Source organism: Daucus carota, chromosome 8, assembly GCF_001625215.2.
Source record: "Daucus carota subsp. sativus chromosome 8, DH1 v3.0, whole genome shotgun sequence".
NCBI lineage: Eukaryota > Viridiplantae > Streptophyta > Magnoliopsida > Apiales > Apiaceae > Daucus > Daucus carota.
In genome coordinates this window covers 840,907-867,871 of record NC_030388.2, presented here as the reverse complement: position 1 = coordinate 867,871, position 26,965 = coordinate 840,907, and the positions used below count along the sequence as shown (strand labels likewise).

Below are 26,965 nucleotides of genomic sequence, written 5' to 3'. Positions count from 1 at the left end.
CAAACTTCAAAAAGACAAACCCAAAACTCGAAAACCCAAAATATCTTTTAAAGTGTCGTACAATTCCATCTGCTCTTCTTTTCCATACCTTCATATTTCCCCATTCCACCGAATCAAAACAAATCTCAACAACCTGAACAGGCTAGCACATTTCCCAATGTCACAACCACCTAACGATTCCCCCAAGCCCATTCCAATCCCACCTTACATGAAAGCCATCTCCGGTTCAATCGGCGGAATTGTCGAAGCCTCGTGCTTGCAGCCCATTGATGTGATCAAGACGCGGTTGCAGCTGGACCGCTCCGGTTCGTACAAGGGCATTGTGCACTGTGGGAGCACTGTTGTGAAGAGTGAAGGGGTGAGAGCTTTGTGGAAAGGCTTGACGCCTTTTGCGACTCATTTGACGCTCAAGTATGCGTTGAGGATGGGCTCCAATGCGGTGCTGCAGAGCGCGTTTAAGGATGAGAAGACGGGGTATATTAGTAATCAGGGGAGGTTTTTGTCGGGCTTCGGTGCGGGAGTGCTCGAGGCGCTTGTGATTGTTACTCCTTTCGAGGTTAGCTATATTTTTGCTCCTAGTTGTTTAATTCAGTTTGATTTAGATTATTAAGTAAGCTCGAAGAATTAAGATGCTATATGTCTTGCGATTAATGTATTATAACGACAATGCTGACTAAGCTAAGAGGATTTTTGAACTCACTTGCTAAATGGTTAGTTGAAATAATGTAATGTATTGACTAATTAGGATTCTGTTAACTAAATGCTTGTTTTGTTCTACCTATGATAGCTAATTTGCGAGCTACTATCTTATTTTGTTTGAAAATATGAAAGTTAGGAAATAGAGATAGGATAGTGAAAAATATTTGTATAGCTAGGGAGAGAAGCTGGTTACATTTGTCTAGGATTTCTTATCTAGTTCACTCGGGAAAATGGATAACTGAAGAGATGGAGAGGAGTGTTGGAGATGCTTTATATAATTGCCAACTAGTATATGAAATTTATGTAGGTGTTTTGATGGACACAATATTTCTTTTCCTCAAAAATGTCCATCCTCTTAGAATGACAAGGCAGATATTAATAATTAGGTGTTAAACTAATATTTAAATTAAAAGTTTAAGTTGCCTAGCTTAAAACTAGCTGGAGTCATGATGAACAACTTTCGTAAAATGAGTAGGTTTAGGTGTACTTGATGTGGCAAAGACAAACTGGTTGTAAGAGGTAGTAAGTTGATGACTGGAGTAGTGGAGTTCACATGGTGGAGTGGATTCTTGACTAAGTGATGAGCAGAGGCACCTTATTATGGAACTGAACTAGTCATACTGTGTTGGTGAACCAGCAAAATCATTGAACTAGTAGTCAGTGTTTAATAGGAGGAACTAGGGATGAGCAAAAACCGAAACCGAACCAAAAACCGCAAGAACCGCATAAAACCACACCAAATAAAACTGCACCAAATAAAACCGCACCAAACGAAAACCGCACCGAATAAAAACCGCACCGATAATATGTTTATTTATTTATTTTATGGATTTAAATATAATATATAGTGAGAAAGAATAGAAGGGAAAAACATGATAGACTGTATTATTTTTCTTTGCAAAGTACAGGACAAGCCTCAGAATATATAGCCTTATTCTGGACAGACAAGAATCCCTATAAACTAGCAATCAGATCAGCACTAAGTCTGGAAGTAATTGTAATCACTTCCCTGACATCATTCTCATAATAAAGGAAATTAAATCAAGTCTTAACTGCACAGGTTGACTAAACTTCAACACTCTCCCTCAAGCTAGATTGTACAAATCACACAATCCTAGCTCGTTGATCATTTTCTCAAATAAAGGTCTAGGTAGTCCTTTAGTTAAGATGTCTGCATTTTGATCTTTGAAGCTACATACGGAATGCAGATACTCCCTTCTTCAATCTTTTCTTTAATGAAATGTCGATCAACCTCCACGTGCTTTGTACGATCATGATGCACAGGATTATGAGCTATGCTGATGGCAGCCTTGTTGTCACTGTACAATTTCATAGGACTCTTTGTTGCAACTTGGAGTTCTTTGAGTAAAACCTTTAGCCAAATCAGTTCACTAATGCCATTTGCCAAGGACCTAAATTCAGCCTCGACACTACTTCTGGCTAGAACGTTCTGTTTTTTGCTCCTCCATGTGACCAGATTTCCCCAAACATAAGTACAATAACCAGAGGTAGATCTTCTGTCTACTACAGAACCAGCCCAATCTGCATCAGTGTATGCTTCAACTTCACGAGATTCTCCTTTCTTAAAGAACAAACCTTTTCCAGGGCTTCCTTTTAAATATCTTAATATTCAGATGACAGCATCTAAATGTTCTTTATAAGGATCATGCATAAACTGACTTGCCATGCTAACAGCGAAAGCTATATCAGGCCTCGTGTGGGCTAAATATATGAGTTTCCCGACAAGGCGTTGATATCTGCCTTTGTCTACATGTGAACTAGAATACTGATTTCCAAGTTTTAAGTTTGGATCAACTGGAGTATCAACAGGCTTGCATCCAAGTAGACCAGTCTCCTTCAGAAGATCGAGGACGTACTTCCTTTGAGAAACAAAGATACCTGACCTATTTCGAGCAATTTCCATACCCAAAATATACCTTAGCATTCCCATATCTTTTATCTCAAATTCATCTGTCAGGCCTCTTTTTAAACTATTTATTTCTGGAATATTATCACCCGTTATGATAATATCATCAACGTATACTAGTAGTATAGTCGACTTGCCGCCTTCATGTTTGTAGAATAATGTATGATCAGTGTGAGCTTGTTTATACTTTTGTTTGCGGACAACCTTTGTGAACCTTTCAAACCAGCCTCTCGGTGACTGTCTCAGTCCATAAATAGTTTTTTTCAGCTTACAAACAAGCCTTGTTTGTCTTGTACTCTTGAAACCAGGGGGAAGCTCCATATAAATTTCTTCATTCAAGTTCCCGTTTATAAATGCATTCTTGATGTCAAGCTGATGAAGTGGCCAATCTAGATTTGCTGCAAGAGAAAGAAGTACATGGATTGTATTTAGCTTGGGAACCGGAGCAAATGTCTCTTGATAATCTATTCCATATGTTTGAGTAAACCCCTTAGCTACCAAGTGAGCTTTGTGCCTTTCAATGGACCCATCAGATTTATACTTCACCACCGTGAATACCCATTTACAGCCTACAGGAACAATATCTTTGGGTCTTTCTACCACTTCCTAAGTACCATTCTTTTCTAAAGCTTTCATCTCCTCTTCAACTGCCTTTTTCCACTCCGGTCGTTTGAGCGCTTCCTGAATATTCTTTGGAATTTCTTCATTTTCAAGATTAGATACAAGTGCTATTACAGAAGGTGTTAAATGATCATATTTTGCAACATGTGCAATGGGATGTTGAGTACATGAGCGAACACCTTTCCGTAAAGCAATAGGTAAATCATCAGAATTATCCATTGAAAGAGTATGCGAATTACCTGATTCCGGGTTTGATTCATGACAAGTCTCAGGAGCAGGAGCAGTCTGTTGGTTCTTACGACGAGAATAAACACGAAGTTCTGTATTCTGTTGAGTTTCTTGTTGTTGAACATCCAAAGCAGGCACCTTTGTTTTTCCTTTATTTTTTGCATCAGGATTCTCCCCCTGATTTTTGTTTTCATCAGTCTCACCACAAGTCTCTGGTACTGGGAAATCTAAATGATCAGAGTGTGAGGGATAAAGACATGCGTCAAAGGATTCTGGAGAATTGTCCCAAAGAATTTCTTCACTATGTTTCTCCCCCTGAAGAGAATTTTTGGGAAAGAATGGAGTATTTTCAAAAAAAGTAAGATCCATGGTTACAATCAATTTTCTCTTTTCAGGGATATAACATTTGTACCCCTTCTGGTTTGCAGCATATCCAAGAAAGATACTTTTGAAGGCTTTTTTGTCAAGTTTGTTTCGATCAGGTTCATTGTTATGAGCAAACACCATACATCCAAATACTTTTAATGGAAGACTACTAATAGTCCGGTTCTCTGGAAAAGATTTAGAGAAGACACTTAACGGAGTTTGAAATTGGAGAACCTTTGAGGGCATTCTATTTATAAGATAGCACACAGTAAGAACAGCATCCCCCCAAAATTGTTTAGGAGTATTTGATGTAAACATGATGGACCTGGCAACTTCTAAAAGGTGTTTGTTTTTTCTTTCAGCGATGCCATTTTGTTGGGGTGTGTAGGTGCAAGAACTTTGATGAATAATCCCATGGTCACTAAGATATCTTCCTAAAATATGGTTAAAATACTCTTTACCATTATCAGTGTGTAAGATTTATGAAAGTTTATGAAAGTCTATTTGGCATCAGATTTGTCTTTGAGCAAGTACAACCTACACACACGAGTATGATCATCGATAAAAGTAATAAACCAACGTTTCGAGTAGATGTTGTGAGACTGAGAAGGACCCCATATATCACTATGAACCAGGGCAAAAGGTTTGGTAGCATTATAAGGTTTTGGTTTAAAGGCAGATCTTTGATGTTTGGACAGTTAGCAAATTTCACATTGAAAATTATCATTATTTCTAAACAGAGAAGGAAATAGATGCTTTAAATATGTAAAACTGGGATGTCCTAATCTGAAATGCGACAACATTACTTGATTTTGTCTCGAAGAGGGTTCCCAACTAACAGTAGGAACTTTTTTATTCTCGCCGTTGTCCCCATCAAAGTAATATAGACCTTCCCGCTCCCTAGCACTGCCAATCCTCTTCCCCGAATTCAATTCTTGAAATTCACAACCAATGTGTGAGAATACAACTCTACAGTTACAGTCCTTGGAAATTTTGCTCACAGACAATAGATTACATGATAGCTTTGGAACATGTAACACAGACTTGTGAATAAGAGTTGAGTAATTTTAATAGTTCCAATTCCAGCTATAGGAGACAATGACCCATCGGCAATCTTTACTTTAGTATGCTCATGATTCGGAATATATGAGGAAAATAATTGAGTACAACCGGTCATATGATCTGAAGCACCGGAATCTATAATCCAAGAGCTTACTTTTTCTTCAAAGCAATTTAGAGCCGAATGAATATGACGTTTATGGGCAGTAGTACCAATAGAAAGAAAATTACCTTGTTGAGCAATTAAAGAAGTACCGGCTGTTTTATCAGGAGAGAGTAGCTTATAAAGACGCTCAATTTGCTCCTTATTGAGGTTGATGCCACCTATATCTTCACCAGATTTTGGTTCAGCATTGGTATAGTAGGCACCTCTATCCTTCTGAAAGTGTCGCGGCTGCCTTTAATTATCACGATGATATTGATTTGGAGGCTTCCCATTCAATTTCCAACAAGTTTCTTTAGTGTGATTTGTTTTCTTACAATATTCACACCAGAGATTCCCTTTTCTGGAACATTTTGATTCAACTGAGAAATCTGGTTTTTGATTTCGTTGATAACTTCTAAAGACTAGTGCTGAGACCTCTGATTGGATAGGTGATCTAGGATCACCAAGCATAATCTTCCGCCTACTTTCCTCCCTTCGAACTTCAGCGAAAACTTCTTCAATTTGAGGCAATGGTCGGATTCCAATCATTCTCCCCCTAACGTCATCTAGATCCTTGTTCAATCCAACAAGAAAGTCATACGTACGGGTCTTTTCTACAAGTTTTGCATATTTGACTATGCACTCACTGCACCAATCGTTGGGCTCAAACAGATCCAAATCCTGCCATAACTTGGTAAGGGTGGTGTAGTACTCTGTGACGTCCATGCTTCCTTGTTTGAGATCCCTGGCTTTGTCTCTTAATTCACATAACTGTGCTGAATTATCCAAATCAGAATATGCAACTTTTACCTTGTCCCAAATGACTTTGGCCGTGGAAATTGGAATGGACCAAATACAATGACCCAATAATTTCTTCCATAGAGTTGATAAGCCAAGACATCACCAAAGCATTTTGAGTGTCCCACGTACTATATGAAGGATCAGTTGAACTTGGTTTCTTTAACGAACCATCAAGAAACCCAATTTTTCCCTTTCCTCGTATCACCATTTGGACAGATCTTGACCATTGAAGATAATTTTTTCCATTTAGTTTGTAGGGAGTAATCTGAAGAGATAGGGAAGAGTTGTCGGTGGGATTAATGGTTTGTTTGGGCAACTGAGATGAATCCACAGCAGCTCCATCCCTTCCATCCTTGCTCCGGTAAGGGCAAGTTTGTAGCTTGCCATGGTTTTTTTCTATGAAAGAAATTTTGGCTCTGATACCATGTGAGAAAGAATAGAAGGGAAAAACTTGATAGACTGTATTATTTTTCTTTGCAAAGTACAAGACAAGCCTCAGAATATATAGCCTTATTCTGGACAGACAAGAATCCTTATAAACTGGCAATCAGATCAACACTAAATCTGGAAGTAATTGTAATCACTTCCCTGACATCATTCTCATAATAAAGGAAACTAAATCAAGTCTTAACTACACAGGTTGACTAAACTTCAACATATATAAATTAAGTCTATTATAAAATATATACTTATGTTTTTATCCCAATATACACTGCCAGTCATGGTGGAGATTCTCCTTACTTTCATATATGCTCAGAACATGCAGGTGTTGCAAATTTGCAATATTACAGTGTTAACAGATGATGATTACCAGGGCCTTAACTGATTAAGGGTGATGCTATTGATCTATTGTTAACAAAGCTCTATGACTTTTCATGTACTCACTACAAGACTGCAAGTATAACTTAACTAAATTAATATTTACTCCCTCCGTCCCCTTTTACATGTCCATTTTGCTTTTCGAGAAGTCAAATTGACTATTTTTTGACTAAACATTATAAATTATCCATTCATTATTTTTAAAATCTGAAAGTTGCATATTAAAATAGACCAAATATACTTTCGAGTGGTATAATTTTTATTATTTTTCACGATTATATGATATATGTAAATTTCAGTCAAAATATAGTCAATTTGACTAGTCAACAGTCAAACTGGACATGTAAAAGGGGACGGAGGGAGTATTTTATTTCCGCCCTCAAATGTTGATATCATGATATATATTCTCTCGAATTTTTCACGGTTTGAAAACCGAACCGCACCATATAAACCCGGAACCGGTCATATTATTAGCCGAACCGCATCATGAATGTTTGGTTTGGTTTCGGTTTTCAATTTTAGAAACCGCACCCTTATGGTTCCGGTTGCGGTTTTAGGTACAAACCGCACCAAACTGCACCATGCACATCTCTAGGAGGAACGATGTCCACTCGTACTGGTTAATAAATACTCCCTCTGTCCCTCTCATTTCTTAACATTTTTTTCCACTGCTCGACACGCACTTTAATGCACCTATTAAACATAGTCCTATAAATTTTTTTTTGAATTTTCTTTTTCTGAATAATAATTTAAACATTAATTTTTTTTTAGAAAACTAAAATTTTAAAAAAAGTTATAGAAATATAGGGGCCGTTTGGGTGAGCTTAAAATAAGTGCTTATTGCTTAAAATAAATAAGTGGAGTAGAAGTTAGAAGCAAGATATGACTTATAAGTGATTAAAGTGTTTGGGAAAGAAGTGGAAGCCCTGAAACAAAAGTTAGTATTCCTAACTTTTTTTAAGTGCTTCTTGACTTCTTACACAAACGGTACGAAATAAGTGCTTCTAACTTATAAGTCGAGAAATCTGGCTTATAAGGGGGGCCAAACACCCACATACTTTATAGGAGCATTAAAGTGCGTGCAACGCCCCCGTCCCTCAATGTTAAGAATTCGAAGGGACAGAGGGAGTAGTATTTAGCAGGCAATGTACACACACTACAGTCATCGAACTCTACTGTCCTGAATCCTGATAATATATTCAAGGTTGTGTAGTGAGGCGATAGTTGAGATTCAGTATGCAGTGGAAAGCTTGCGCCTCATGCTGCTAGAAAATTTTACAGGGAGAGAGAACACAGGCCTCAAACATTTCACAGTTAATAACCTTGTTTTGTTGGTTATGCTCTCTTGAAAATTTACTCAGAGTTTTGCACTTTCACGTGTTTTGGTATTTACTGCTAATGTTGCTTGGTCTTTAAATCATGTAGTTGTTAATTTGTTACGACATCTATGTGTTACAGGTGGTGAAAATCAGACTGCAGCAGCAAAAAGGGCTAAGCCCTGAACTTTTAAAGTACAAAGGGCCTATACACTCTGCTGGTGTAATTCTACGTGAAGATGGCCTTCGTGGGCTTTGGGCAGGAGCTTCCCCAACTGTCATGCGGAATGGAACAAACCAGGCTGCCATGTTCACCGCTAAGAATGCTTTTGACAAGATCTTGTGGAAGAAGCATGAAGGTGATGGAAGAGTTCTGCTGCCATGGCAGTCTATGATTTCAGGATTTCTTGCCGGGATTGCTGGTCCAGTCTGCACAGGTCCATTTGATGTTGTAAAAACAAGGTTAATGGCTCAGAGTCGATCTGCAGGGGATATGAAGTATACGGGCATGTTTCACGCTATAAAAACAATTTATGCAGAGGAAGGTTTACTTGCCTTATGGAAGGGACTTTTGCCCCGGCTTATGAGGATACCGCCCGGACAGGCGATCATGTGGGGTGTAGCTGATCAAGTTATTGGATTCTACGAGAAAACTTACATTAATAAAGCACCTCTATAGCTATTGTTTGTTACATTATCGAGATCTTAATTCCATTGCAAGCATGAAGGCCTATGACTTTCTTTAGTATACATCACTCTTTCCTGCAAGTATTCTGGTCGGACTGCCCATCTTCAATCAGGCCCAGGTCCATGCAACTGTATGTTTCAGCTCCCTTTGCTCTTCTTACCTTCATGTATAGATATCTAGGGGATTATATGCATCTCCTGTTGTCTTTCTTTCTTCTGAGCTAAAATGTTGTCTGATAATATTTGCATCTATTTGTTTAAATTTTGAGAGACAAAGGACATGTTAAAGGAGAGAACTCGAACACAAAACTAATAGTGATCTAAATATACAGCCTACCTTTTATATCCACCTTATGAAGCTTCACACTTCTCTCTAGTGGTCCTCTCTAGTTGTCTAAATTGCGGGTGCTTTTCTGGTTTATCTAGATTTTAACTTATAAATACTTTATAATTAAGACCTTAAGCTTTTGGCGTTCAATTTTTGTTCCTTTTTAGTTGTCTACACCACTCGGGTTTAATTCTTCCCTAGGCATATTTACCATTCACAGGGTTTTTCCAAGCATCGTGTGTATTATATTCTTGTGATACAGTGCCTACTCTGATTAATCTCACACATTCAATTTGTAATCAGTTTAAAGTTGAAAAGACGAAATGACTGCAGGGTGAAGAATGATTTCGAATAACAATAATCTGATTATTATATGCATAATTTAGGAGAGTTTTGACATGTACTTATGCAAGTAAGTTACTTTAGTCTAGTTATTTGCACATTCATAATATATGTTTATATGGCTCGCGAAAATTGGTAAATTGATAATGTAGGATGATTATATGCTTGTCAATTTCTTTCTTTCTGCCTCTTTCTTCTCATTGTTGAGATCTTGTGCTGCAGAAACTAGAAATGAATTATATCTTCAAGAATGTCCGTATTTGTTTCCGTAATTGCATAACGGACATGAACGCACAATGTTATGATTGTGTTAATGTACTTAGATTTGTACTTGATCATTGTTTTAATTCTAATTCTGTAATGTATGTTTCCTTGGATGAGCAGTGTAGGAAGCTGACTGGGTCTCCAGAAGAATCTGCTTAGTCTAACCAATGCTTAGTGTTACAAGGCCACCCATTCTTGCTGACGAAGAGGGATGGTAACATTACTAGGATTATTTGATGACGAAAAGAACTGTCAATTTCTTTATGCGTAGTTGTATGTCAGGTGTTAATGAACATCTTATAGAAATGACATTTATTATTATGTTATATGTTATGTATTGATTTTGCAAGATAGCCAGTGATATTTGCTAATACTTCATCCTATTAATGCTTACTGTTACATTCGGATTAGTATGGGAAATGCCATTTTTTTTATCCCAATCCATGTAAAATGAATGTTTGGTCTGTGCGCAAATAGATTCGAGTTGAGTATTCGTTTATTGTTGGCAATAGGGATCTGTTTTGCTCACAGTTGGCAAGCAAATAGTAGTAAATCATTAGCAGGAGACGAGGTAAAAGGAGTTTCTTAGTAACTATCCCAAGTTCCCAACCTAAAACATGTGAGAAGATTGTTATGGGCTCTTAAGGGATGAATGATGTACTAATAAGTAATAACTGGTAGATAAATTTCACTTGATAACTTCTTTTAAGCAGGCTATGTTTAATACCAGTACTTCATTGTCTGTCAATGGGATGGACTACATTTCAATTAAATTTTGTTGCGAGAGATAAGCTTGCGAATATAGGCCTGTTTACATATTTATCGAAGTTGGGCTGGGCTTCTCGGAGGGTGTTTGCCGGGCTTTAAGCCTCTCTGACTTCAAGCTGAAAAATGTTTTGTGTAATAAGTCAGAAGACAGGTTAAAGTCAGAAAAAAATCAGAAATTTGTTTTAAGCCGGAACTTAGTTTGAGTTATTTTTTTCAATAGCTAAATTTTTTGAACTTTTTTCTTATCAAAATTACTCCTAAATCATAAGTTACTTATAAATCACTTTTGTTTTTATTATTATATTTTTAATAACTCATAAGTCATTCATAAATCAAAATTACCCAAACAAACATTTTAAAATGTAAGCTTATCAAATAAGTCACGTCAAGTTATAAACCACGTTAAGTCATAAGCATAAGTAGCTGACATTTTTATCGAGGGCTTCTCAGCTTTTTAGTGAGAAATGAGAATGTGCTGACCGGAGGAAAATATAAAAAACCGAAAATATTTTATTGTCTTTGTTAAATATATTGATAATATTTAATTGTGTTTTTAGTGGGAATGATAGCGTTTTTGAAACTTAAACATATATAAAATAAGTGTCGTTTTGACTTTTTACACTTAATTATAGGTGTAAAAACATGTCTACATATTATTTTTCAAAAATTCTTTTTTTGAATTAAAATATAGATGTTGAACTTTTATTCAGGGAAAAAAATTGGCAAATAATATATAGAAGTATTTTTTTTACACCTCGAATTACGTGAGAAAAGTCAAAGTGACATTTAATTTTGGTATTATTTCAATGCATTTATCAACGTAACACTTAACAATTAACTGGATTAAATGTCTTGAATGTTGTAATAATATTTTACTCGCTATATTCTAAAATAATAGTCGATTTGATTTTGTACACTTAGTGTGAGGGTGAGGTGTAAAAAAACATACTTCCACGTATTATTTTTCAAATTTTCTTTTTCAAAATAATAATTTAATATCTATATTTTTATTCAAAGATAAAAAATTTGAAAAATAATGATTGAAATACGTTTTTTTGCACCTTGAAATACGTGCAAAAAAGCAAAACGATTATTATTATTTTGAAATGGAGGGAGTCTCATGTTGACGATGAAACTTTCAACTAATAATAAATGGGAGTTGGTCCACAGCCATCGATTGTTGTGGACGAGTTAAACAACTCACAGTTTCCTGGTCGTTGGATGCATATCCAGCGGCCAGGATCGTATTAAATTTTTAGTATGTCCAGCGTTTTTTTTTAGCGCTGGACGGGGATTCCCATGTCCAGCGTTTTTTTAGCGCTGGACATGGGAATCTCTGTCCAGCGCTAAAAAAGCGCTGGACATACTAAAAATTTAATACGATCCTGGCCACTGGATATGCATCCAACGGCCGGGAAACAGTGAGTTGTATAACCAGTCCTGGCATACGGCTGCCAGAGACCTGGACCCATGATAGATAATTATAAATTAGTAAAAAAATTGAATATACACTTGCAATTATGTACTACATTATGTTTGCATTATGTAGATTACTTAGATTTTATATTTTATCATTTCCGATAACTGATGAGGCATGATAAATAAATATTCTTGAAAATATTTTTTTATTTTATATCATCCAGTTTTGTTATTCAATAAATTATATATTATATATATTATATATTTATCAAAACATTGATCATAGCTTTATGGTAACCAAAACCTTGTTATACAAAAATTAATCATGTTTCAAGAAAAGGAAAATGAAGTTTAAAAAAAAAGGAAAATTAAAATCCACTAATTTAGTAATTTATAATAAAATATTAAAATCACTTAAGAATAGAAAAAGATAAAGAGGGGATGGATGAGAAACTGAAAACCCTAATGTAAAAAGCAGAGAGGGGGAGGTGAGTTGTGTGCACAGTCTATATATACAAGAGGCAAGACCCTGCCGTTCCTCAAACCCTAACACACTGTCGCCACCTCCTCGTCACCTCACTCTATCCCTCTTTCATAAAAAATCTCTCATTATCTTCACAAACTCTAATTTCCATTCAATTTAGCAGCTGAATTTGTGGTAATCTCTCTCTGTCTCTCTCCCTCTCTCTGCATCTCTCTCCCTCTCTCTATCTCCCTCTCATCTCTCTCTCTCTCTCTCTCTCTGTCTGTCTGTACGTGTCAATTACATTTCTCTTGCTTGCTAATTTGTTTGTTAAATTGTTTTATTACAGGTGGATAATTAAGCTGCAAAACGATGTCGGATGAAGAAAGGGAAGAGGTGGAGCTGGATCTATCCTCTCCTGAAGTTGTTACCAAATACAAGCTTGCAGCCGAGACTGTTAACAGTTTGTTCCTTATCTCTTTTTCTACACTTTTTATGTATTACTTGTTTATATGTGCAAATAACTGATATGATTGATTGTGTAATTGGTTGGTTTTATTGAATTTGAATTGTATTTGCGCTCGACCTTATTATGTGTTATTGTAATTGTTTGTGTGAAAATGGGATTCATTTTTGTCCGAGCTTGTGGAAGTGAAATCATAACAGATTTTGTTGGTTTTAGATTTTGTTATGTTTGTCAATTTAGTTGTGGTTTTGTTTGGACCTTTAATAGTGTGTTACTCATTTAAATGTGTTTATTTCTGTGTGAAAATCATGAATTTATCAGAGCTTGTGGAAGTTATAGTTTGGATATGTGATTTGTAATTCATGTTTTCATCCGAGTATGGGAAGTGAAAATATAATATATTTTACAGTCATTGATGCATAATATTTTTGATTTTGGCCGCGGTGATGACCAGGCATTTATTAATACGTTACTCGCATAAATGTATTTGTTTGTGAAAGTGTGATATGTGATTATGTATTTATTGGAGCTATTTGAAGTAAAATCATTATAGATTTTTGACAGTTTCTGCAAGGTTATATTATGTGGTCTTTATGATTATGTGTTATCTGAGTTTGGTTTGTCGGTTTTTGTTGTGGTTCTGTTTTAACCTTGTGAATTGTATTTTGTGGTATGTTTATAGAACTAATTTATCTATTTCTTGGAAACTTGCAGAGGCTTTACAGTTAGTGTTGTCGGAATGCAGGCCCAATGCAAAGATTGTTGATATTTGCGAGAAAGGGGATTCATATATTAGAACGTAAGTATTTTGATTTGTACGTTAAATGTTTCTGTTCGAGTATAGATATTGATGATGTTAATATTTTTTTGCAGGCAGACCAGTAATATGTACAAGAATGTGAAGAAAAAGGTTGAAAAGGGTATAGCATTTCCGACTTGTTTATCTGTTAACAACACAGTTTGTCATTTCTCACCTCTGGCAAGTGACGAGACTGTTTTGGAAGAGGGTGATGTTTTGAAAATGTAAGCCACTATTTTTTATTGTTTATTTAGCTTTCATTTCTTTTGTTGTGTATAACTTGTTGGTAGCAAATTAACTATGATGGTGCTTGATGAATGTAGTGATATGGGATGTCATATAGATGGATTCATTGCTGTAGTTGCACACACTCATGTACTTCAGCAAGGGAAAGTGACAGGAAGAGTTGCTGATGTTCTTGCTGCAGCAAATACTGCAGCTGAAGTTGCCTTGAGGCTTGTCAGGCCAGGAAAGAAGGTAAAAATTGTCTGTTTGGTTGTTGTATAATACTACTTGAATATATGTCTCAATCTTTATGTCTTACGAACACACTTATATTTGGTAATATTTTTAAAATTTTTGAAATTAATCTTATAGCTAGAGTATTCTTTCGAGAAACTTTTTGTTCACATAAAAATTACAGTTCCTCAATTTTTTTAATTTTGATTGATTGTTTTCCTAATTTGTACTATATGTTCAAGGTAAAAAATAAAGTTCAGTTAATTAATCTTATTTCGTATTTACTCTAACGGTGAATGTTAATCAGAAACTGATTTGGTTGCCTAAACAAATTTTCTGTTTTTTGTTTACTTTTAAATGGAGTTTTTTCTTTTGAATTATTCTAGTTCTGGCAACTTTGCCGAGGGGATTGGTTTCATTCTAATCCTCTCTTTTTCCCTGTTGCCTACATAGAAATGGCCAGTGCTTTGGATTCTCAATGATATCAATAATTCATTTTTTGGTAACAATCCTCCGTGGCAGGCCGATATATCTTGCTTGCAAGATACACATGTTAAGGCTCTAATTGTTTAATGCTTGTGCAAATCCACAATTGTGAGCAGTGCATTTAAATCTTTACTACAAAAGCCTTCATGTAAATCTTATTTTATTTTGACTAATAAGCTAACTAGCATATTTGAATTTCAGTACTCCCTAATTGCAACTTTGCCGAGGAGATTGGTTCCTTTCTAATCTCCTCTTTTTCCCTGTTGCATATATAAAAATTTATGGTCCATGCTCAAGATGCTATATGTTCCAATCTCAATGGTTGGTATAAATTTTTGGGAGGCCAACATCTTTATTATTTTATGTTTATGGGATATTGCCTGGTAGAACTTCATATTTACTTTTTTATATGTGATTAAGACCAATCAGTAGTCTTATATTAATGGCAACTTTGCCGAGGGGATTGGTTGCTTTCTGATCTCCTCTTTTTCCCTGTTGCCTATATGAAAAACGATGGCCCATACTTGAATTCTCAATGTTGCAAACTTAGTGTTTGATAACTTACTTTTTGAAGGCCAATATCTTTTTTAAAATTGTTTCTTTAAGGCGCACACCTGTTTTCTGTGTGTGTTGGGGGGGGGGGGGGTTCCTTAAACTATCTTTTGGTTCCAATATGTTGTACTGCATGGTACTTGTAGATTGTATAAATCAACTTTTAGATTAGATGTGATTATCTATTTTTTGCACTTTCTATGTTGCTTCTTGCGATGTATTAGATGTGTTGTTTCATGACTCTTCTGAAGCTTGAAAACAAATCATTTTTGAAGTTATTTTCCGGTGGGGGATGTTGTCTATGTGATGAGATACTATTTGGCTATGAAGTTTAACTTCTGTGAAGCTATTTTATGTCATAGTTACACTGATAGACCATCATGCCTTCCGGTTTTGTTTATCTTCCTGATAAAATTATTTCCTTGTCAGTTTTGTATGCTAAAACTCTTGTAGTGAGTCTTTTCCATTAAAGGTGTAATACTTGTGTTCATATCTTTATTGCAATTTTGTTGTGTCAGCAGTCTTAGAAGTCAAATTTGACCTGGTCAGAATAATTTAAAAGAAAAAATATAGCTTATACTTTAAGAAGTAATTTTTCAGGCAAGCTTGTGTCTTTGTGTTTCCTGCCCTGTCATGGCATTTTTGATCCTATGATATGGAATGCCCTTCTACATGAGGAATACTTATCTAAAGCTATGGAAGAAATTCCAAATGATGCTTTTTGTCATAGTTACTCTGATAGATGGCTTATTTCATGTTTAGGAAGTTAGATGTATGCCATTGATGAACCTGGTTTGTTTTATCTGTTCTGCGAAAGACTTTTCAGTTCTGTATTTATTTAGACCATGTGTTTACTTGTATTGGATCTAATTATTTGATTTTTTCTTTATGGCAGAACAAAGATGTAACTGAAGCAATTCAGAAGGTTGCAGCTGCTTACGACTGCAAAGTTGTTGAAGGTGTTCTTAGTCATCAACTCAAGCAATTTGTGATTGATGGGAACAAAGTTGTCCTGAGTGTTCCAAATGCCGATACAAGAGTTGATGAAGCTGAGTTTGAGGAGAATGAAGTCTATGCTGTTGATATTGTTGCCAGTTCTGGTGATGGAAAGGTAAGCTTGGTGCTTAATAGAGCTGAAGGCTGTTAAATTTTGCAATGTATCGTGTTTACATTGCTTACTTATATTTGCAGCCAAAGATGCTTGATGAGAAGCAGACAACAGTATACAAAAGAGCTGTTGATCAGAACTATCACTTGAAAATGAAAGCGTCCAGGTTCATCTTCAGCGAGATAAGTCAGAAGTTCCCAATTATGCCATTCACAGCAAGGTTTGTGATTCTCCCTATTTTTGTTATGTCCTCCTTTCTGAATCTCTCGTTTTTCTGTTGACATCCCTTGATGACTAACCAGGGCTTTGGAAGAGAAGAGAGCTCGCTTTGGATTGGTTGAATGTGTCAATCATGACCTTTTACAGCCATATCCTGTTCTTCATGAAAAACCTGGTAAGAATATAAGTGAACCAGTGAGACGATGTTATCAAGGGTGATCTTTCTGTATTTGCTCTATATGTTGAAATTTGATTGTGGGTGCACAGGTACTATTGTCGCTCATATTAAGTTCACTGTTCTGCTGATGCCGAATGGATCAGACCGGGTCACATCTCATCCAGTACAGGAATTGGAACCAACCAAAACCATAGATGACCCTGAAATCAAAGCATGGTTAGCTCTGGGGACGAAAACAAAGAAAAAAGGTGGTGGGAAGAAAAAGAAAGGTAAACTCGCATTTATATTTCAGAACTTGATACTTTTTTAAAGTCAGCAAATTGTCAATGGATAACTTTGTTAAAAATTCTGATTCTTGCATTTTTTTACAGGGAAGAAAGACAAAGTTGAGGGTGCAGCAGAAGAGCCCATGGATGTCACAAACGGAGGTGCTCAAGAATGAGAAGATTTAATGTCTGTTATTGTCTTGGTCTCAATTTTTGGCAAATAGATTGTGTATCTTCTGGTGGTACTGTGTACTAGTTCTTCAATGGTACATGAAAATGTTGATACTATGTAGTATTACCAAGTGCTTAAATCTGAATGCTCTGTGGAAGTAACTTAACTATGCCGTGTTTTCCAACCCAAAATAGCCTGGTGCTTAAATTAAATTTTCTTTACGAAGTTCAATTTTTGACGTGTACTCCCTCCATTCCAAAATAATAGTTGCTTTGATTTTGTGCACGTAGTTTAAGGTGTAAAAAAACATGCTTTTATACATTATATTTGAATTTTTTTTTCTGAATAAAAATTTAACATCCCTATTTTTATTAAAAAAAGAAAATTTGAAAAATAATATTTAGAAATATGTTTTTTATGCACCTCAAAATACGTATTTTTATTTTGGAATGGAGGGATTATATTTCTTTGAACTCCTATTTAACGCCTTGTTTCTGTGTTGAAATTTGAAAACTACTTTTCCAGCTTTAAAGTTTGAAAATGTTTTACTTGTCCGTTCTTTTAATATCTCTTTTTCCCCTTTTACTTTTTACCAAAGCTTTCGAAATATAAATGAGTTTTTGTTTTTTATAGATAGCCACAAGGAACTCTAGTGTAAAAGAATGTTAGTTTCAATTTTCTTTCGGCCGAAAAACTTGTTCAACCCAATTTATTTCAAAATAGATAGACTCGCGTCGAGTCCGATAATACGCGGCTTACCTCCATTTGTTTCAAAATATGGGTCTCATCTCATCGAGGACTAGCCAGTAGTAATCAAGTTCCGTTACGTCAAGCAAAGTTCTCCCTCCGTCCTTCTAACTAGTTTACGTTCGCTGTTTGCACGAATTTTGAGACTTCTATAAAGTATAGTTTTATAACTTTTTTCAAAATTTTCATTTTTTGAATAAAAATTTAAATATCAAACTTTTATACAGAGTAAAAAAATATTAAAAATATATTATGAAATTATACTTAAAATAAATGTGAAACAACGTGATAAAAAGTAACGTAAAAAAAATGAGAGGGATAGAAAGAATAGCAGACTAGTAAAATAAAAAACAATTACACCTATCGCGCCTTTATTCTACACTTTTCCAGTCCCTCCACGTACACCCTACGTGTCACTATTTCATGCACCACAACTCCCTCTTCCAACACGTGTCATCCTATCCGCTCAATAAGCCCGGTACATAACTTCAGTGTCCGAACCAAACATTTGTCACAAGAAAAAAACACCACAACATTGCAAATGGCTAATGCAAGCGATGAGTTCCGGCTAGCATCTTCCGGCATAGACCATGAAGGACGACTCCCCAGAAAGTACACCGGCGACGGCCAAGGCGCCAAGAAAAATATATCTCCGCCGGTGGAATGGTACAACGTGCCGGCCGAGACCAAGACGTTGGCTCTGATTGTTGAAGATATCGATGCACCTGACCCCAGTGGCCCGATGGTGCCATGGACGTGTTGGGTGGTGGTGAATATACCGCCTACGTTGAAGGGCTTGCCGGAAGGATTTTCCGGCAAGGAGGAGGAGAAGGGTGGTGATTATGTTAATATTAAGGAGGGAAATAATGATCTCAAGGTTCCGGGGTGGGGTGGCCCGAAGGTTCCGTCTCCGGGCCACCGCTTCGAGTTTAAGCTCTATGCTTTGGATGATGAGCTTCGTCTTGGAAACAAGGTGAATATTGTTGTAATGTTTAATTTTTTCTTGGAGAATTTTAAAAAGAATCATTAATTAAAAGGGATTTGTAAACTAATTAGTGTCTAATTAATATTATAATATTATTTTGTAGGTGACGAAAGACAAGGTGCTGGAGGCAATAGGTGGACATGTTCTTGGCGAAGCTCGTTTGACTGCCATATTTTGAGTTATGCAGGGATTATGTATTTAATGGATGTGTTTTTAAGTACTGCGATATGATATTTGGATTGTTAGCTTGCAACTCTTTATAACATTTTCTTGTCTTGTATCCATTTTTCACTGTTGTTATTTGATAATTGCTTTCCTCGTCGTGGCTGGTAGGTTTTTTTTTCACTTAGGTTAGGTTGAGGTTGTTTTGTTAATCTGCAAAACAACACTGGGTGTGTTCCGTAAAGCGCCTCCCACGTGTTAATCAGTGATCGGGCTGCTTACAAGGATGGGTATAAGAGAGCCAAGACTCTTAGTTTATGTATTTGTTGAGGGTGGTAGTTTTTTTGAGTTAGAATTCGCTTACGTGTAACGTGTGTTGGGTAATTTTTATTTTTATTTTTATGTAGGGGCTTGACTACCTCGTAATGATGATTGCCGGGATCACACTATGTGTTGTTCGGTACTGTAGCGGTTTACCAATAGTGGGCTGGCGCAGGACTATGCGTGACTAAGACTCAGACAAATTTTCACGTGAGACGAAAATTTAGTGTTTGTGTTTGCATTTTAAGTACACGACACGAAAATACACAAACACGAAATACACGACCGAGAAGTCGTGTTGAGACGAGATACAGAAAATATTTAAATATATATATAGGCACTTGTTCAAATACAAATCATATTTAGCATAAAAATATTAAAATTAGTTTCAAAATGATAAAATATCTCCTCAAACTTTTAAAAACTAATAATATCCCCTTGGTTTTGCCATCAATGTTCCAAAACTTACATTTTCTACCCCTGCCACGTCAGCACTGGGTCCACGTCACCCTGCCACGTCAGCACTGGGGGTCGTCACGCTGACACGTCATCAAGTGGCGGCACCTGACACGTCAACAGTGGGTCCTCCAGAAAATAAAAAAAATAAAAAAAATGGAGTGCGGTTAGCAATTATGGAGTGCTCATAGCAAATATGGGAGTGTATTTAGTGATTTTAGGTTTGTATGCTAACTTGGTTTGTAGTGGAATAGACCCATACACAAAATATATATATATATATATATATATATCATTTAAAATTTAATATATTATTTTTTTAACAAATATAAATTTTGTATTCAAGTAAATTGTATATCCATACTTGTACGGTATGACCAAAAAATATAAAATAGTCAAAAGGTCAAAAGACTTAGCCTCATACACTCACAAAATAAACGGGTTAAATCTCAACTTGGTCACTAAAGTGAGGGCTATATCTCACTTTAGTGACTCGACTTATCGGGGACTCACATGCACCACTATAGTAACAGATTATTACAAAAATGTTAATTTTTTTAATTGTACAGACGGAATGCAAAACGTGGCATACATGACTTGAACATATAAGATTATGACTGTTGGACTGTCCTACGTGGCGACAAACAACAGTTACTTCCTTGTGTGTGTATATCATCTTCTATCTCCATTCTTCCGATTTCTGATACCAAATCCAATATATAATTCATGGACGAAGAAAAAAAAATCTACTTATATGAATAATAAAAATATATTTTCTTATTAATAAAAATATATATTTGTATTTTATATAGTACTTAATTTGATTAAATAAATTGTTTGTTTGTTTATTTATCTTCAATTTTTTAATTTTTGTATAAAAAAATATATAAATATCTAATAAGAATTTAACGTTTATAGGCATCAAAATTTAACTTATGTAGATTTTTTTTTAAATTTATAATTTAGTATTTGTTTGTAAATTAATTTTATATCAAATAACGTAAACAATTACATATACTTAATTATTCTTTATATTTGACCATTTTTCTGAAAACACAAATTAAGATTAAATTTATGTGTCGGTTTATCTTATTTATATTTTTATTTATGATTTTCTTGGATTTGAAAATTCAGCAGGCATGGTCACCCGATAACTCAATAACGGTTCCAGCTTCCGGATATAAAATAAAAGTTACTACACATAATATTTGATCGGAAAAAATCATATATTTGACTATATATTTTGTTTAACATAATAATGGGTAGATTTACAGATAATTTAGAAAACATGGAGGATTATTATTATTTTTTAATAAAATCATATATATATATTAAAAATTTATATCTAAATTTATTTAATAAAATTGTATAGATTATGTCTGAATAATTAATTCTTAAATTTATATAAAAATAAAAGTGTTTTTGAATTAATTGATCTTTTTATATTTAGATCTTAAATTTTAAAGTACAAGATTAGAGAAAACGAGAAGCTTGGGACATGTCGGAGAAATTTCTTTGAACTAGTATTTTATTTATTTAAAAATTTGAAATATCTAACCATATATTTCATATACATCACATAAATTATAGATTATTAAAATTTTATTTTTTTCACAATTATGAATTTTTCGTGCATGACAATTTTTACGAATAATTGAATTATTAAAGTTACTATTTTATTTATAAAAAATGAAGGGCACTGCTAGAAACAGAATGTAGAATGTACAGAAACAGACAATCACTTCGCCGTATCATCAGCGCCTTTCTTGAGTATGTACCGTATATATCTATCTGTTTTTATGTTTTAACTGACTTGGACTCCACGTAGATGCCACCTTTTTAAATTAGAAACAGACGTTAGTTTTAAGACGGTTTCCGTCAGGTCAACGGGTCAAACTAACGTTTCTGTAATAATTCGTTACTATAGTGATACATCTGAGTCCCCGATAAGTCGAGTCACTAAAGTGAAATATAGCCTTCACTTTAGTGACCAATTTGAGATTTAACCCCAAAATAAACAATCTCATGCACAAACATTTTACTTTAGAGTTTAGCCGCCTCGCTAGAAAATTAGGGTTACAACTTAGAGAGGAAAAGAGGCTGTTGCGTATCTCGATTCTCGTCAAACAGACCGATATTAACTTATGGAGGAAGATCGATATTAGCTTATGGGGGTACAGTTTTAATTTTTTCAATTTTATTTTAGTATTGCCGCGTCCAATCCTAGGGGCCACAATTGTAATTTTTTCAAAATTTACTCTATTATTGACTGCGTCCACTACTTGAGAGGTAAATGACTTTATTTGGAGAATCTTTAGCAACATTGTGACCAAAGCGGACCGATAATTACTCCTCCCATCCACTAAAGCAAATAGAAGGTGTAGGGGCAACGATATAGTACCCTGTTACGGTGTTCGCACCCGCTACATTAAACCACTGCAGGTGCCCCGAACAACACAACAACATGGTCCTAGTATCCATTATTATGAATCACAGAATAAACTGGACAAAAAGTAAGCACAAATCCCAAAAGAATACGTCAAGATACAAAAGAAACATAGTTTAGACATTATTTGACATGGCATGAAGTACAGTGATTATTTAAAGCAAATTTTGGCCGCAGGTAAAATTCACGACCGCTATTGTAGCAAACAGTAGCAGTCAAGCCCCTAAGGGTAACTACATTAAAAAAGCAACCTCAACCTACCGGAACTGAAAAGGAAGCCCAATGGGAGAGGAGTTGTCGTTATTAATCCGCATTCATATGTTTTTGTATTAGAATGTAACTTTAGAAATAAAAAAATATTGACAAATAGAAATGATATAAATAATAATTAGAAATATAACATAATTCATATTATCACAATAATATCAGAACTAAAATCTAAATTAAATTAATAAGAAAAATCTATGCATAATAATATCAGATGAGAAGATTCCACAATCATTATAAAAACTTTCAAATTCTCTTTTTATAACAGATAATCTTCTTGTATTTGGTATTCTGTCCCAAATTAGTTTTCACCAATATTTCGTAATCCAAATAGCTAAAGTTGATAAAAATACAAGCACTCAGTGGCGGATCCAGCTCCGTAAGGGGGGTCATATATAATATTTGTAACGATGATTAATCGACTTTAATTTGAATTATTATTCAAATTTTCCTTTATTTCGTAAATCCTTTTACACACCAGCTTTGCCTATAAATACAACCCTCCCCAAACCCATTTCTACTAAGGTACTGAGAATTTTTAGAAGTATTCAAATTATCAAGTTCATACACTTTCTCTCTGAATACTCCATCTCCAAAACCTTCCTTCATAAGATATATTGTTATATACACAAGGTTTTCATACACAAGCTCTCACACACTAACCAAGCTCATCCACCACCACTTCTAAGCCTTCATAAGGGCTGCCCAAATTCGTTCAAGTGCCAAAATCCGACCGAACATCCGGCAAATTTTTTCCGACAAACTTTTCCGGATATTTTCTTTAAGTGGTTATTTTAAGCTTCTTATTTGTGTCTTACCGATCATATTTGTTATAGAACTTTGTGCCTAAACTCTCTTCATATTTACAAGTTCTTTAACTCGGATCTCTTTAAGAGTCCAAAAGATTCGAACAAGTTCAAGACATCATCATCATACGGGTCTCCTACTTTTAAGGAGGCAAAGACTTGAACTAAGTTTGTAGAAGTACTCACTATCTCTAATAGGGGACTAAAAAGTTTGAACTATAATCAAATGAGTACTTCATCTCTCTTAAGAGATATATTTGAAGCGAGTTAAATTTGTGATAAAAGTATCGTCGTTCTTCCATCTCGCCTTAGCGTTGTGTGGGAGAAATATATAAGACAAACGAACTTTTATTCACTACAACTTCTAAAAGGAAGTTTTGCCCTTTATTTATTGTTATTACTATCTTGGCTAAACTTTAAAAGAAGTTGAAGAAATCATATTCGATTTCCCATCTAACTTAACTTTATTTGTCTCTGGAAAAATATCGAGTTTATGGACTAAGTTCGTAAAAGCTTTCTATATCCTTAGTCTTCAAAGGTCACAACTTAACGAGATTAGCCAACCTTATATTGTTTGTAGTTTAATTTTTATTGGCTATACCATAAGTTTGTAAACAAGGCTAAAAGAAGGATTCATTGTTACAATCTCCGATAATCTTATCTTTATCCTAAATAAGGAGCTCTTGTAATACAAGTATTCTTTTGTTATCTCTTTAAATCAAAAGATAAGAATACTTTTGAAGTCTTAAGTTTTATAGCTTGAAAAGAAAGACTTCTTGAATTACTCCCAATCAAACCACTTGGTGTAATTAACAGTATACTTGATAATCTTTATTAGATCTAAAAGAAAGTATACACCTTCGTGACCTTAATATTTCTTGTTTGAATATTATTGTCATACTCGGCCTAGTACTGTAACATACTAGTCCAAAACCATATTCTCTACAACTGTTTGTATTTCATAGATACTGTGTTCTAACTCTTGCCAGTGAGGTGACAGTGAAGTGAGGTGATTCTTGTTCTAAGACCCAAGTCGTAGACGAACTAATGGGGAGTTAGTTATCTTTGCACCGTGAAGACAAGAAAAAATCTAAGACCTAAGACCTAAGATCCAAGACTGACAATAGCTTAGAAGTACAAAGGCTACACCAAGTATCTACACCGACTTTGGAGAAGGAACGGGAAGTTACGTTCTAAGATAAGTCACGTAGAGGTTTTTACATTTAGTGTGAGGTTGTAACGGGTAGTTGCGAACTAAGATAAATATTTGTAAGTTTAGATTGTCAAGGCTTCTCCGCCAGCTATAAGGAGTACATCTTACTTTTAGTGAAAAATCTCGAGTCCGGAGAGGAGCTCGGGGACTGGACTAGGGGTAAGCGAATTTATTAGATATTGCGCCACCACGAACCAGGATAAAATCGAACTTGTGGTATTTACTTGCCTTGCTTTATTCTTCCGCACATATAACTGCTTAACAACTCGGTAAAAATATTTAGAACTTGAAAAATATTTTTAAAAGGCATTTATATTTTTTAAATTGGACTTAAGCTATTCAACCCCCCTTCTAGCTTAATTACGCCTTTCTCCGGACCTAACAATTGGTATCAGAGCAGTGTGTTTAACGTGTTTGTTAAGTAATTTTCAGATCTACAGGCACAACAAACAGTGTGCCTAAATGGCGTATCTAAATACCATCAGTTGCGGTGAAGTTCTATCTAGCTCTCGACCTCCTCTATTTGATGGCACCAACTTTGCAACATGGAAAACGAGATTTCGCATCTATGCTAGATCTCAAGGCGCTAAAGTTTGGATGGCTATAGAGGATGACATTATCATTCCAACCAAAATTATTGATGATATCATCTATGAAAAGAAAGTAAGTGAATATACTCACGAAGAGGAAGATAGAATGAACATCGCTGCCAAAGCTGAAGTGGTTCTCACAAGTGCACTTGCTGAAAAAGAATACAAGCGTGTGAACAATTGCAAGTCAGCACAAGAAATGTGGAACAAACTTGTGATCACTTACCAAAGGAACCACTGATATTAAGAATTCTCGAATGGATACTCTAATCATGGAGTGGAGTACGTGAACTTTCAACTCCAAGAAGGAGAAAATATCATCGACATGAAAACACGATTCACTCGTATTGTCGATGTACTAGCTCAACTCGGGAAGAACTACACGCAAAATGAAAAGAATCGACGAGTTTTTAAATCTCTTCCTACGAGTTAGAAAGACAAAGTTACAACAATTAAAGTCAAAGTCTTGGAGTCCAATTATCAAAATTGGATAAAATATAATCTAATAGTTTCAATTTTAATTTTTTTGATTCTACAATAATTTTCAACATCCAACACGCTAAAGATTATGTTCCACAACGTAATCAATATGCACAATAATTATTTTTTATAAATCGCAGGACATATTGTAGAACATGATGTTCTGCGATTTATAAAAGCAATTGTTATGCATGTTGACTACGTTGTAGAACATAATCTTTAACTTGTCGGATATTTAAAAATATTGTGGAACAAAAAAAAAATAAAATTTGAAATTACTAGATTATATTTTATCCAATTTTGAAGAATGAGGACTCGAAGACTTCACCTAAATAATGAGGACTCGAAGACTTCACTGAAGAAACAAAATGAAGACTTTATGATTATTTTAATTTTATAAGACTATAAACTTATATTACATAAAAACAGTATATATTAAATTAACTTCAATTAATAATCTAGTTAATCACCGATAGGTTTCTTGCCTTTGTTTTACACTGCCCATAATATAAGAACATTTTTATTTTTTATTTTTTAAAAACGTGTTATCTATCTATTATATACTTCTCTACTTCTATGAGATGGGTTCAGTGGAGACCCAATATAATTGGAGTCTCCTAAGACCACATATATCATCATTCATATTCTATCACATCCCATAGTTATAGATTAATTAAGTTTTATACTTTTAAATATAAGTTTTATATCCATGTGTTTCAAGTTTATATAAAATCCTGCACTTAACTGCTCATATTCGACGGTTACAAACATATCCATTTTTCAGTACTGATGAACAGATGAACAATTCTTTTAAAGAGAGAAAGTATCGTCAACTGAGTTTTGAAGAACATATGTTGTTATCTCAATAGGGTTTGAGAGACATCAATGCAGAACATTATACGATTGTTCTGCACCATTCATTATATGAAAAACATCCATGTTGAAAAGACTTGCAGATCAAATATATATTGTTAAAATAGGCGACGGTTAAGCAAATAATAACTGATACAATCTATAAATTTTACAGAACAATGTATGCTTAAGGGTGATGAGATGTTATGACACAGCACAAAACTATATTTTTCTTCAAAACACTAACAAAAATGGGGATTCCACTGAACTTTTCTCTACATATTAGATATGTTAAACACTAACCCTTAGATTAGATTGAAATGAACGGTGTAGATTTCGTACTCCAATACTCCAACAAAAATGGGGATTCCACTGAACTTTTCTCTACTTGAATATATTAAATGGCAACCAAGGGCAAAAAGAGCAAAAAAATGGGTGTGAAATATCCATTATACCCTCACTTAATCTACAATTACAAGAATACCAATTTGGTGCATTTATTATATTTTGAAACATTAAATATCATTAATTGAGTTATTTACACATCAATATCCATGTTAATTACACTTTTCACTTATTTATAACCCCTCATTTACTATTTTTTATTAATTCACTTATACGAAAATATTAAATAAATATAAAATATATTTTTGTGAACTGATTTTGGGATATATATTCAAACT

General features: G+C 34.7%; 3 protein-coding genes across 3 annotated transcripts; all 3 read left to right on the top strand.

The window, feature by feature from the left end:
- LOC108197566 (mitochondrial succinate-fumarate transporter 1) lies at positions 1-10,036 on the top strand. The gene is made up of 3 exons (XM_017365218.2): positions 1-556; positions 8,124-8,799; positions 9,723-10,036. The coding sequence occupies exons 1-2, from the start codon at positions 158-160 to the stop codon at positions 8,658-8,660; spliced, it is 936 nt and encodes a 311-aa protein (XP_017220707.1). The 5' UTR covers positions 1-157; the 3' UTR covers positions 8,661-8,799; positions 9,723-10,036.
- Positions 10,037-12,221: 2,185 nt separating this feature from the next.
- On the top strand, positions 12,222-17,188 carry LOC108199919 (ERBB-3 BINDING PROTEIN 1). Its single transcript, XM_017367942.2, has 10 exons — positions 12,222-12,447; positions 12,602-12,715; positions 13,433-13,517; positions 13,592-13,741; positions 13,841-13,994; positions 15,910-16,125; positions 16,206-16,342; positions 16,425-16,516; positions 16,609-16,788; positions 16,891-17,188. Exons 2-10 carry the CDS (start codon positions 12,625-12,627, stop codon positions 16,959-16,961), a joined length of 1,176 nt encoding a protein of 391 aa, XP_017223431.1. The 5' UTR covers positions 12,222-12,447; positions 12,602-12,624; the 3' UTR covers positions 16,962-17,188.
- A 1,001-nt stretch (positions 17,189-18,189) lies between these two features.
- LOC108198833 (uncharacterized) lies at positions 18,190-19,257 on the top strand. The gene is made up of 2 exons (XM_017366611.2): positions 18,190-18,677; positions 18,793-19,257. The coding sequence occupies exons 1-2, from the start codon at positions 18,246-18,248 to the stop codon at positions 18,865-18,867; spliced, it is 507 nt and encodes a 168-aa protein (XP_017222100.1). The 5' UTR covers positions 18,190-18,245; the 3' UTR covers positions 18,868-19,257.
- Positions 19,258-26,965: the final 7,708 nt, after the last annotated feature.

Bases quoted from the DNA above. Each gene is read 5' to 3' on its own strand.
- LOC108197566 (XM_017365218.2), top strand. From the start codon at position 158: ATGTCACAACCACCTAACGATTCCCCCAAGCCCATTCCAATCCCACCT. The intron at 557-8,123 runs GTTAGCTATATT...TATGTGTTACAG, and splicing joins TGATTGTTACTCCTTTCGAG to GTGGTGAAAATCAGACTGCA.
- LOC108199919 (XM_017367942.2), top strand. From the start codon at position 12,625: ATGTCGGATGAAGAAAGGGAAGAGGTGGAGCTGGATCTATCCTCTCCT. The intron at 13,518-13,591 runs GTAAGTATTTTG...ATTTTTTTGCAG, and splicing joins GGGGATTCATATATTAGAAC to GCAGACCAGTAATATGTACA. The intron at 16,789-16,890 runs GTAAACTCGCAT...ATTTTTTTACAG, and splicing joins TGGTGGGAAGAAAAAGAAAG to GGAAGAAAGACAAAGTTGAG.
- LOC108198833 (XM_017366611.2), top strand. From the start codon at position 18,246: ATGGCTAATGCAAGCGATGAGTTCCGGCTAGCATCTTCCGGCATAGAC. The intron at 18,678-18,792 runs GTGAATATTGTT...ATTATTTTGTAG, and splicing joins AGCTTCGTCTTGGAAACAAG to GTGACGAAAGACAAGGTGCT.